This window comes from Chinchilla lanigera, unplaced genomic scaffold (genome assembly GCF_000276665.1).
Source record: "Chinchilla lanigera isolate Chin_1 unplaced genomic scaffold, ChiLan1.0 scaffold00110, whole genome shotgun sequence".
Lineage (NCBI taxonomy): Eukaryota > Metazoa > Chordata > Mammalia > Rodentia > Chinchillidae > Chinchilla > Chinchilla lanigera.
The window spans coordinates 46,856-60,319 of NW_004955511.1; the positions used below are offsets into that span (position 1 = coordinate 46,856).

The 13,464-nt window shown below is 34.0% G+C and overlaps 1 protein-coding gene across 1 annotated transcript; it reads right to left on the reverse strand.

Annotated features, from left to right (window-relative positions):
* Positions 1 to 8,447: 8,447 nt before the first annotated feature.
* LOC102021378 (olfactory receptor 4A15-like) lies at positions 8,448 to 9,365 on the reverse strand. Its single transcript, XM_005408175.1, has one exon. The coding sequence runs from the start codon at positions 9,363 to 9,365 to the stop codon at positions 8,448 to 8,450; it is 918 nt and encodes a 305-aa protein (XP_005408232.1).
* Positions 9,366 to 13,464: the final 4,099 nt, after the last annotated feature.

Below are 13,464 nucleotides of genomic sequence, written 5' to 3' on the forward strand. Positions count from 1 at the left end.
GGGCTCTTATAAAATAATCATATGAAATAAATAGAGATATGTGCGTGTGAAAGAAAAATGAGTCTCCCATAACCAGCTGCCTGTCTGGAAGCTAATGGAAGTGCTCATACAGCTAACATCATAAAAAAAAGAATAGGTTAAATATTTGATGTAAAACAACAATACAACTTATTTTATGTTTACTTCTCAGTAGGAAAGTGAGTGTGATTTTCTCCATTCTTGGGATTGAAGAAACTTCTCTAATAGAAATCTCAGATTGACACATTTGAAAGTTGAAAATATTTGAAGAATATGCACAAGGATACAATAAATGAATACACAAAAGCAGTTTAGAGAAGTGGGCCTGCAAGGGATGAGAGGCAGGAAGAGAGGAGAGTGGAGGGAAGGAGAGGGGAGGTCAGGGACAGGAAGGCAGGGAATGGGCAGGAAGAGCAGATGAGGGGAGGGGAGGAGGGAAAGAGAAGGAATCACAGCAGTGACAGAGATGAAGAAAGGCAGAGACAGGAAGACTACATACACAGAAAGGAAACTCTCAGTGGAATCATATTCACTAGCACAATATTCCCTTGAAAATAATACTAGCAATGACAGTTGCTGTCTAAAGCTGACATCGACTTTACTCTGATTCAGAAATTCTGCCCTGCTTCCTCTTCACAGACATGGAATATCTCTGTTTTTATCTATGGCCCGTGTCTCTGTTCATGCTGTTGATTTCATCCTCTTTATCACTCTTAACACTGCTCTTCCACGCTCCCCCTCCATTTCCTCATCATTATATTTCTTCCTGTATTGCAGGATTCTGTCAGCATATTTACACAGTATGTTTTTATGTTTAAAAAATTCTATCCTTGGAGCCCACATGTCTTTGAAGCCAGCATCCAAAAGCAAATCTCTGCTCATATTATACAATCCTCATCACTTAAGTCCAGTCAATTTGAGTTTTCCTCTTACTAGACACAAAATTCTTTTCCATTAACCTCTAACTCACTGATTCAAATTTGTATTACATTGCATTCTCTAGACTCACTCTTTAATTCTTACAGATGGTAAATCACACGTTATGTTTTAATATTCTAAACAATGTGCAGAAGACAGCTCCTGTGACCCTAACAAGAAATTTATAAATACCTGCTAATTAAAAGTCTCCCAAATGGCTACAATGCGATCAGTTAGAGAGAACATTGATGTTAGAAGAGGAAAATTTATTCTACATTTTTATAATATTGAAATATGCAAGAGGAGTTTTCAAAATTGAAATCAATATACACACTTGTATCAAAGGACCCTACAACATAACTAGGTATGAGAATCATATAAAGGTTTTGAAGGTCTAGGAGTTCCTATGTTATCAGTGTACATAGTGGACAGTCTAGTTTAGAATTATACAAATAAATAACCTTCCTGAGTTACCTGCAAGGACAGTGTCATTTGTTCCAAGTTCTCCAATTTGGTGCTTCTCCTTGCCTCTAAATGATAACAGCTTCATGCCCTGAGGTCACTGTACGCAAAAAGCAAAATAACACTTGCATCTTTGCTGGACCTTGAAATGTTTCTATTGACCAATTCTTTCCATGCTTGCAGGAAAGTTGATTCATAGTTCAGAAAAATTTCTTTTAAGATTGTTGCATGTCTTTACACTAATCTCAGCAGTGTCCTGTAACCTCAAGAAAACCGAATCTATTATGCAGAGATGCCAATCTTTATTTTTGGCAAAATTTGTCCTTAATACAAGCAAATATAAATAAGCATTTTGAGATGTTAAAAGGTAAATTTTGTGGTAAAACAAACATAAATAGGTAAGAGATCTATTTGCAATTTTTAAAATAAAAATAAATCAATGATCTAGCCTCCAGAATATTTGGATTTTCAGTCAGGTATAGGGGCCTGCTCTCATACACCATTTAGTACTCAATAAAGAATAAAGAAAAATCAAAACCCTATTCTATCATGTCTTGAGTATATCGTGTCTAATGCTAAGAAAACAGTTCTGTGAATACTAATATAGACAAACACTCCCTGAGGTAACTGTGATATCTTTGAACACTTTACCTGTATTTGAACCACAGTGCATACTATTGTATCATTCAGTTGCTCTATCTCAATGGGAGAAGTTTCCTTAATTAAACTCAGTGGGACCTCCAGAATTCTGAGGGTAGGCAATGCACTGAGATGTCAGAAGGATAAAAGCTATCTAGAACACGCTTTCCAGAGACATACCCCCTGGGGGAATTATCATAATTGAACAACTTGAGGTCACATCACCAACAGGGAAAAAATCTGGGCAGAACTATAATACATAAAGCTCCTTTATTAAAGTCCTTTCTTATTGGTTTAAGGAAGGAAAATAGGCATGGATATAAACAAAATATACAAGTGTTAACATTATCCATTTTCTAGCCTCTGATCTTGAATATTTTTTTCTGATGAGATTTTTGACTATTGATTCAATCTTATGAATTATTGATCACCTTAAGTATTTTATTTCATCTGAATTCAATCTTCTTAGGTAGTTTGTTTTTAGTGGCATATTTATTTCTTGGAGTGAATATATACTCCAAGAAATTATACATATATAACCTATCTATCTATCTATAGATAGATATAAAATCTATCTATCTATCTATCTATCTATCTATCTATCTATCTATCTATCATCTATCTATCCATTCTTGATACCATTCTTTTCCCAAGGAGTAGTGGATTATAAACAAGTGTAACCATTGTGGAAATCCATATGGAGCTTCCTCAAAATACTAGTAAGACAATTTATACTGGACTCAGCTATACTTCCTTTGAGTATCTTTCCCAAAAAATTAAAGACGTCAAATTACAGTGATATATGAGCTATTGGACTACGTGCTTCGGTAGGATGAAACTACGAAATTCTAAGAAAACAAATGAAAGAAATCAAAATGTGTGAGGAGAAAACCAAGAACCATGAATTGAAAGACTCAGTACTGTTAAGAGATCAAACTTTCTTTCACTGATCTATATACTCAAAGAAATCATAAACTATAAGCCACTGAAAATTTTTAAGAGAATATACAATCTAGTTCAAAGATTTACATGAAAAAACATACAAAAGTCCAATATGATTTTGGGTAGGGTCAGAGTTGAATATCTCACAGTGCAGGATTTCTCCACATAACATAAAGTACAATATTGGAGAATGGATACATATGAAGTGGTAGAGATAGTCCTGAATTAGACCCAAACACTAACTGATTTTCTACCAAAGTGCAGGGGCAATTCAATAAGAAATAGCAGTCTTATCAGAAAAAGCTGCTGATTTAATTCAATCTCATTTTTTAAAATACACTTTGAATAATACCTCCTACCATAAAGATGGGTCAACTCCAAATGATTTGTAATACTAAATGTGACCCCTAAAAGTATAAAAAGTGGAAAGGACAACATTAGAGGTATCTTCTGTGACACTGAGTTGTACAAAGATTTCTTAAACTTGCCAATAAAATCGACTGATAATAGAATTAAATTATTAATTTTACTGCCTAAAACCTGACAAATTCTGCAGTTCAAATACTTTCAAAAGGAAACAGTGTCACAGATGGAGCAAAATATGGGCAAAAAATATGATAAAGGACTTGTTTCAAGACCAAAATCAGCTGTCACTAGGATCAACTCAAAATGAACAGAAGAGTATAAGAAATGCTGGAATATTGAGGATTGTGATGGTCTCACGACTGCAGATATTTGTCAAAGCTCGTAGGAGAACAGGCTAAAAAACAATGAATTGCATATTGTAGAAATTATATACTACTTTTTTATTTTAAAGAGAAAAGGATAAAAACAAAATAACAAAAACAAAATAACGCAAAACTAACAATGATACAGAATTTCAAAACAAGATGATAGGAAATCAACAACGGTTGTATTACTTATTGTTACCTTCAAGTAGTTGCTCAGACTACTACATATAGGTATGCAAGATTGATCAAACAATTAAATATTAATGGTTCCTGATATCTTACTTTTAAAAAAGAGAAATATCCTAAATTTTCTCTGCTCAGACAACAGGGAAAATAGAACTGACAACTGGGAAATAGAAAAAAAATCTCATTAACAAAACCAAGATAAAAGGCAAATTCCAAAGGACAAAACCTTCAATATAGGCCAGGAGCACCAGTAAAACACGCATCTATTGGTTCATGATGGTTAGATAATGCAGGGGTTTGCAGATATCTACATAGCAATCATAGGCCATGGCAATCAGGAGAGAGTTTAAATGTTACAATCAGTTTCTATGAAATAATTATGAGGATAAAATTAATGATACAGAGTTATTCATGTAGCATGATTTAACAATGAAAAACACTCATTTTCACATGGCCTTACACTGCTATAATACTAGACTTTTCAGGGGAGCAGGAACATGTGTTTTCTACCATATTACACATAAATAATATTTGACTTTATGGCTGAGTCACAGGGAATTTGTCACAAAGGTTTTGTGAATGAGATTACAATCTAATAACCCCGTACATTCTGGCATATGATTACCTAAATATCTTCATTGTACAAATAGAGAGGTTCAAAGTCTCCAAACATAAAATGATGAAAAGCAGTTGGAGTCATTTGTTCTGTTAATTTGATCAATTCCCATTTAATTAGTGGCCTTGAAGATATGTTGTTTTCCATAACTATGTACACTTTTTACCTATTAGTCAACAATTTCATGAAATAGAGATGATATTCTATTTATAGGTATAGACGAATATTCTCAACTAATAATACAAATCTTAAATTAACACATGTAACAACTTCCAAATAACTTTACAATATAGGAAAAGTGCCATAAAAATTACATAAAATAACTTAGAGAAATGATTTGCTTTTAAGAGAACATTAACGGAGTTAGCATCTGAAATAGAAAACAAGGCAATAGAAAAGTGGACAAAGAATATAAATAAGCAACTTAAAATGTACAGTCAATGATGAAAAAGCGTATGAAAAAATGCTAATTTCATAAAACTTTAAAGATTTTTAAAATGAAAAGAATATTTTCCTGCTATTTGAGTTTTATAATTTTTGCAATACAATTTCTCAATCTCTATGGAAAGTAAAAATACACATAGCTTTTCTCACAGCAATTAAGCACTTTGGAATGCATGGCAGGAAAATTAAAGGTCTAGTACATAAAAGCATGTGTGCACTATGGTTTTGCAGCATTATTTTAATGGCATTAAAGAAAAAAGCTTAAAATATAAAGATGAATACTAAAACAAGATATAATTTGATAGAGTATAACATTTATTATATAGAAAACAGCCATGGAAATAATTACATCTGTCGCTTTACTGAAAAGAACAATTAATGATTACTTATTTGATCAATCTTGCATGTTTCTATTTGTTTTCCTGAAAAACCACTTTGAAGATATCAATACGTAGTGCAACAACCATTGTTAATTTCCTACCACTTTGTCTGTAACTCTGTATTGCTTATAATGTTCTTATGCTATTTTGTAAATGGATGGCTGCTTAATATGTTTTCCTTCTTTTATTTTTAAAATAAATTTTAAAAAATTACAGTTATATAAGTACTCTAGGAGAAATTTCCACAATTACAATACAATAAAAAAGAAACATGCCTAGAAGTATATATAACGTGATAATACTATGAAACAAATATAAATGGTATATATATGCAATTGCAAATATTTGCATGTGGCTCTATGGGCATCGGGAATATGGAAGTGCACGTTTGTCTGAAGCACAGTCTACATCTGTGATGCTGGTGCTGAAAGAAGCAAGTGTGATGTGCAAAGCGTTAAAAGGACATGAGGGGCATCGAGTTGAGGAGAAAGAAAGGCAGGAAGTGAAGGGGAGGGAGGAGAGGAGAAGAGAGGAAGGAGAAGGAGACAAGGCAAGAGACACAAAATGATGCCTTAATAGAGCCCATATTCACTAGTTCAGTTTCCAGTGAAAATAATCATAGAAATAACCATGAATTTCATATAAACTCAAGAAATGTGATTCTTGATTATAAAAAAGAAATATTGAAAGTTCAATTTTAGCAATATTTTGCCTAAGAAATAATATTAAATAGCATTTTAATGCATAATAGGTAAATTTTTTGGAAAAAAATTCATGCATTACTGAGACACATGTTTGCAATTTGTGTTTTATAAAATAAGAGAAATGATGAAATAGTCTTGAAAACACATTGATTCCTAGGAAGGTCTGTCACCCTGCCTTCAAATGCAGCATGTGGTTTTGGGAGGGTGTGAAAAAAGGACACAGACCCGTAATCCCTATTTCATCATGCTTCGAGTCTGTTTTGATGTCTAAGAACACAGTCGAGTGAATGCTCCTTTAGCCAAACACTGGCTGAGGGAAGGACAGTAGTCTGTGGACACTTTGTGTGTGTTGGACCCACAGCACTTATTGTTGACTCCTTCACTAGCTGTATGTCCAAGGGTGACTTATTCTTTAATTAAACTCACTGGGACCTCAATCTTAGCTGTGAGGGCGGATTATGCATCTGCAAAGATGCCAGAGGAAGAACAACAATCTAGAACACGATTTCCAAAGACATATACCCTGGGGGGTAATAGCATCATCGAACAACTTGAGGTCAAGTCTCCAGAAGGAAACAATCCAGGATGAACAGAAATAAAATACCAAAAAACTTTCTAAATAAAATCATGGATGCGAGTTTAAGGAAGGATAATAGAAGAGATAAATATAATCCAAATATATAGTGTTATATGCATGTTTATAGACAGCATGTTGAATCCCAGAATTTTGTACAAATAAGAAGCACTCATAAAAAGAATAATTTTCAAAACTCATGCTCTGTAACATAGGCAAATTTAGTAATTATACAGTTTAACAATTTTCAGTTGACATCGCAACTCACAAGCAGAGATGAAGAAAGTTGATTTCAGGAGAAATCACTGAAAGCTGATTCAAATGCAGATAAAGTCTTGTTCATCTGTATGAAAATGTCTGTGTATCAGTTTCACACAGCTCAATAATTAGTATTTTTATTAGAATTTGAATGGGAAAAGATAAAGCAGATGTGGGGCTATCCTATGTATCTGCAAGTGTTCATGAAATAGTCACCAAAATATACAGCACACGGACCATGACGCACATTGGTGTATATCTCAAAGGATTTAAATCCTATGGCTTCTATTTGTGATCATAAGGAATTCTACTAGAAATCTGTAACAAAATTTCAAACACAATGTTCACCAAGTATTCAAAATTAAACAACCTATGTGAATTTGAAATATAATAATTTATCTATGTTTATTGGTTTGTGTTTTATGGGAAAAACAACTGAAAAGAAATGCAAAATTCCAAGGAAAATGTCATTTTAATATCACCATTAGCACTGTGTTCTGCTGTTTACATTTATAGCTTCTTTCTGATTCTATTAAAAAAGTATAACAACCATAGGTGAATTCTTACCACCTTGTCTAGTGAAACTCTATAATTTCTAATTTTTTTTGTTTTTATTTTTTATTCTCTTTAATAGTTTGATCAATCTTGCATTTTTACATCTGGTAGTCTGAGCAAATTCATTGAAGACAAGATGTAATATAACAACCCCTGTTAATTCCTATCACAACCCTTGTTAATTCCAATCATTTTGTTCTGAAACCCTGCATCATTTTTATAGCTTTTGCTTTGGTCTATGTTGTTGGTATTTTGCTATTGTTCTGTTTTTATTATTCTCTTTTAAAAGGTATTATTTCTCTTTAAGCATGACTTGCTAAGCAACACTACAAACATATTTATAATCTCAGAAAACAAAATAATAAGATAACCATTTCAAATATGTATGTGATCTAACAGTATTTTCTGGAATTTTGAAGAGAGAAAAAAATGTATATTTATAAAAGATTTTATTTTTGCAAAATGTATCATAAATATTAGTAATTCTATTTTCATGCTTTTAAAGCATTTCATTAGTACTATTCAGTGCGTAACACTTACATTCCATGAGAAGAGTTGGTGTGTGTACAGAGCACGTCTTCATTGCTTTATTCATCTCCTCCCAGTCCGTCCCACCAAGTCTTGATGTTCTTATTTGGCAATCATCTAGCTCCCTTCTTCTTATCATTCATTTCTATTTTGACTTTTATTTATAAGTTGGTTTTCCCATATCATTCTGAAAACAGTGACTTTTTGTTTTATACCAACCATGAAAAACTCTCATTAGGAAAAATGTTTATGACATTAATTATAGCACATAAATTGATAGTCTCAACTGAAACATTTCAACAAAAAACAAGGTATATTTTCCTAACAAATTCTAATAAACTTAAAAATACATGTGGATTGTTAAAGACTTTACATCATAAATGCTTTCTATTGTTCAGTTATTAGACCTGAAGAAAATTTCAGCACACTGAAATAATCACACATGACTTTCCTGGGAGAACCAACTCTTCATGGAACATAAGTGAAACAAACTCATTTCTGTTTCCTAGTCCAGAGCTTCTTCATGGCACTTTTCATCTCTGCATTTCTCAGAGTATAGATGAGGGGGTTCAACATGGGGGTGATAACCGTGTAGAACAAAGTCAAGGATTTATCGATGGGCAAGATAGAGGGAGGTCTCACATAAATAAAAATGCAAGGAACAAAGAAGAGGACGACCACCGTGATGTGGGAGCCACAGGTGGATAAGGCCTTGCGCCTCCCTTCCTGACTCAGGTTCTTCAGGGAGCGCAGAATGACCCCATAGGAGACCAGCAAGATTGTAAAGATGGCCACAGAGATCACCCCATCATCGGCCAGCACAGTGAGGCTAGCTATATAGGTGTCAGTGCAGGCGAGTTTTAATAAGGGGTACATGTCACAGACGAAGTGGTCCATGACATTGGGGCCACAGAAGGGAAGATTGTAAACAAAAAGAACATGAGGAACAGCATGCAGAAACCCCCCCACCCAGGTCAGCAGCAGCAACAGAGCACACCGCTGTTGGTTCATGATGGCCAGATAATGCAGGGGTTTGTAGATGGCCACATAGCGGTCATAGGCCATGACAACCAGGAGAATTATGTCAACGCCACCAAATAAGTGAGCTACAAAGAGCTGTATCATGCACGCTTTGAAGGAAATGGTTCTCTTCTCACAGAGTAAGTCTTTAATCATTTTTGGGGTAACTGTAGTGGAATAAATGGCATCCATAAATGACAAGTAGCCAAGAAAGATGAACATTGGGGCAGTCAAGGCTGGGCTGAGCACCACAGTCAGGACAATGAGTAGATTGCCAGCTATTGTCACCACGTAGATCAGCAAGAACACAGCAAATAGTATTTTCTGACCCTGGAGGCTCTGAGTGAGCCCCAAGAGCACAAACTCGGTCACATTGTACCTTTGTTGCATGCGTCCTTCTGTGTGTCCTTGTGTCTCTGCTCAGAATAAAATTATCTGTGAACAAAATTATTAGCATGAGTTTGGAAATTTAAGATACTAGGTTTATTCATTTCATTTATAGGCACTGTTATTTATTATGTTCCAGTCCTGTGAAAGATTATAGGCATACAAGTATGATGAAAACAGAGTGCTATTTTGGAGGTGTTAGAAATAAATAGTTAGACAAGATGGTGGAAAGAAGTGTTTATGAAAGAAAAATGAGCCTGCCACAGATAGCTCTCCATTATGGACTAAAGTATTTGCACATATAATTAACTGTGTATGCAGAAATGATGATAAATTAGATTTAATGTGAAAACAGCAAGACATACCTTATATTTACTTCAAGGTAATAAAGATGAGATGACTTTCTACATTCCTATGGTAGAAAAGTTTTTTCAGTTCAGAATAGATATCTCAAATGGACACAATGCTATTTTCAATTTGTTTTTAATAGTTAAGAATTCATCCCATAAATTAATAGACAAATGTATTTGGAGAAGAGAATTACATTTTAGGGAACAAAACAGCTACTATCTAAAATATACACAAACTTTTAAGAAATTAATAACTAAAATACAAACCAATAGCAAAGTGGATAGACAATATAAGTAAACAATGAATGAGAAAGTACATTCACATGACCAGTAAAGGTAGGATGCTCCATTCCCCCGTAAGGAGAAAAGGACAGAAGAAATCACACAAATATCACTTCATAGACATTAGATTTTAAATGTAGTAAAGATTTACAGTAGCTTCACAAAATTTAAAAAGGGTGTTTTCTTCATATTGAATTTTACAATTTTTGGGACACAATTCACAATTTCTATTGAAGTAAAAATGCACATACCACTTATCACAATTACATTCTTTGCAATCTATTGCCTGGAAATTAAAGCCTTACTACATGAGAATATATACACAGCATGTTTTGTGTGTTATTTTTATAGCAGTTCTAAAATTCACAATTTAAGGTGAATAATGATAAATCATTGAATAGAGTAGAAAATCTCTTCAAAGGAAGAACCATCATTTATGAGTTAATTATAAATATGTCAGTTCTCTTACAGAAATTTCCAGAAAATACTATTGAAAAGGAAGTGGAAAATTATGTATGACAGTATATTATTATAAAACAAATATAAAGATACCATACACCTATCCACTTATAAATATGTATTTCCATGATGAGCATGAGGATTAGGAAAGTACATAAGTACTTTAAAAACCTGTTGTATATTTGTGCTATTATGTAGGCAGTACTGCCATTTGTGATTTATGTCTCAGTTGTGCTCTTTTTTTTTTTTTTTTTGGTTTTGGTTTTTCTCCGGTACCGGGAACCGAACTCACGACCTTGTGCTTGCCAGGCAGGCACTTTTGCCGCTGAGCTAAATCCCCAGCCCCTCAGTTGTGCTCTTGATGGTTTGTACATGAAGGATTAAAATGACAGGAGGGGCACAACTGCAGGAGGGAAAGAGAAGAAAGAGTAGAAGGTGAAGAGGAAGAATAAGAGGAAGAGGGGAGGAGAGGAAGGAGGTAGAGGAAAAGGGAAAAAGAGGAGACAGAACAAGGTACTGACAGATAGACTGGGAGATAAAGGGAATTTTCACACAGAGAATGCAAACTGTACTATAGGTAGGATCAATATTCATGAGCCCCTTTACATTTTAAATAATCCTAGTACCAACAGTTACTCCTCAATCTCTGCTGACCTTTACTTTAATCTGACTTCATAAATTCTGCTCTGCTTCTTCTCCATAAACACGGATTTTCTGCCACCTTCACTATGAGCCATAACTCTGCTCTTGCAGATTTCATTCTTTCCATTATTCTTAATAATACCGCTCTGCTCATGCCCCCTCCGTTTTTTATCTCATCAATTTTTCTCCCTGTATTGCACCATTCTGGTCACATATTTATACTGTATTTTTGCATATTGAAAAACTGTATCCTTTGATACAAGATCTGTTTGCAAGCAGCACCCTACCTCACTTCTCAGCTCTTCTTAGACAAAGCTCATCACTTTGTTGATTCCAGTGGTGCATTTGAGTTCTACTCAACTCCCCCGACCATTCCTATGGACTGAAGTAATAACTTCCTTAGTCAAGACTTCCCAGACATTCTTGGAAGTCACACATTCCCCTTCTACAGAGACAACCTCACCTTTTAATGTTCAACATCTAAACCATCCCTAGAAGAAAATTTTGCTGGTCTTATGAAGAGATTTACAAAGAACTGAACTTTAAAAATCTCCCAACTGATTACACTTCAAATTAGTTTGTAAGAACAGTGCTTTTAGAAGAATAAATTTAATGTGGATATCTGTAATATTAAAATATTCAGATATAGTATTAAAGATTAGAATCAATATATACATATTTTAGCAATGCAAGAAGACCCCCTAATTACCAACGTGATAGATTTTCAAATAATATGAGTTCCTACCGCACTATAATAGCATATGTAAAGCCTAGTCCAGAAAACCCGAAGTAAATACCCCTCCTGAGTTACCTGCATAAAGACATTGTCACTCATTCCAAGTTCCGAATTTTGATGTTTTCCCTGTGTTCCTCTATGATAACAGCTTCATGCATGGATGCCATCATTGAAAATACGGAGAGCAAAAGAACGCACCCATCATTGCAGATCGAGATGTTCCCATTCTTGCTTTATTTATAAAGATTGATTCATCAGACTTACAGAAAAGACACATTATTTTTTTAATTGTTGGGATTTTAAAATTAATATCAAGAATGTCTTGTAACTAAGAAATCTGGATTGTGACTATAAACATAGAGAATTCCTAAGAAAACAACCAAATGAATACTGGCATAGACTAACACTCCCTGATGTTAGGACAAAAGTCTGTGGACACTTTATGTGTACCATAACACATATCATGGAGCCATTCATTTGCTAAGTCTCCAAGGTAGATTTTTTGTGTAATGAGACTCACTGGGACCTCAGTCATAATTCTAAGTGTACAGCATGCAGCTCCAGAGATGGGAGAGTAAAAATAACTGTCTAAAACATGATTTACAGAGACGTCCTCTGGGAAATGTTGTAATTGAACAGCTTGAGGTCAAGTCATCAAAAAAGGAATAGACAGTTTGTGCAGAAGTGAAATATATAAAAGCTCTCCTATTAAAATCATGACCTATGGCTTTAAAGTAGGGTAATAATGTGGCTGAATATGATCAAAATATGAGTAATATATGCGTATATGAAACCACTTCTTTGAATACAAGTACTTTTTAAGACTGATAGTAGCAAATGAAAAGTATATTTTTAGAAGATCATGCCTTAACAAAATACATGAATTCAGTGAGTATAACTGTGCAAATCTGAAAATCAATTGCAAATCCAAAAATGTAAGACATAGTGTGAACTCTGGTACAAAGAAATAATCGAAACAATCGCGTGAATTTGTGTTTATGTCTGGACTGAGTCTAAATGCTACAGTCAGTTTCTATGAACTAATAATAAGGATAAAAGTAATGATACAGAGTTATTTAGATAGCATGAGTTAGCAATGAGAAACACTCATTTTCACTTGGCTTTAGTCTCCCATAATGACAGACTTTTCAGGGGAGCAAGAGCAAGTGTTGTTGATCGTATGTTTTCTATCATATTAGATATAGAAAATATAATCTAAAACCCACTGCATATTCATATGAAAATATCATGCTGATTCCCATAACTATGTGTATCTTTGACCTGTTAATCAAATTTTTGAAGGCTCAGAAGATAGAAATATTATCCACACTGATTTGGTCAGTATGCATTATATAATAGTATAGAAAGGTCTTGCTGTGTAAGACCTTTACTATGTGCAATTAAAATAATTACGTAAAAATATATGTAATTCAAAAATAAAGAGATAAGAATGAAAAGAGCATTACTGTCAAAATCTTTGACAACTGTCTACTGTGCAGGTCTGTATTGTATATTTGTAGTGTATGGATTAAGGATTATGCGAACTTGGTATATGAAAAGCAGAGCCTGTCCCTTTCAGGAGAACATAAATACTTAAGGAAATAATGAAGAACGTAATGGAAAATAGCAGAGT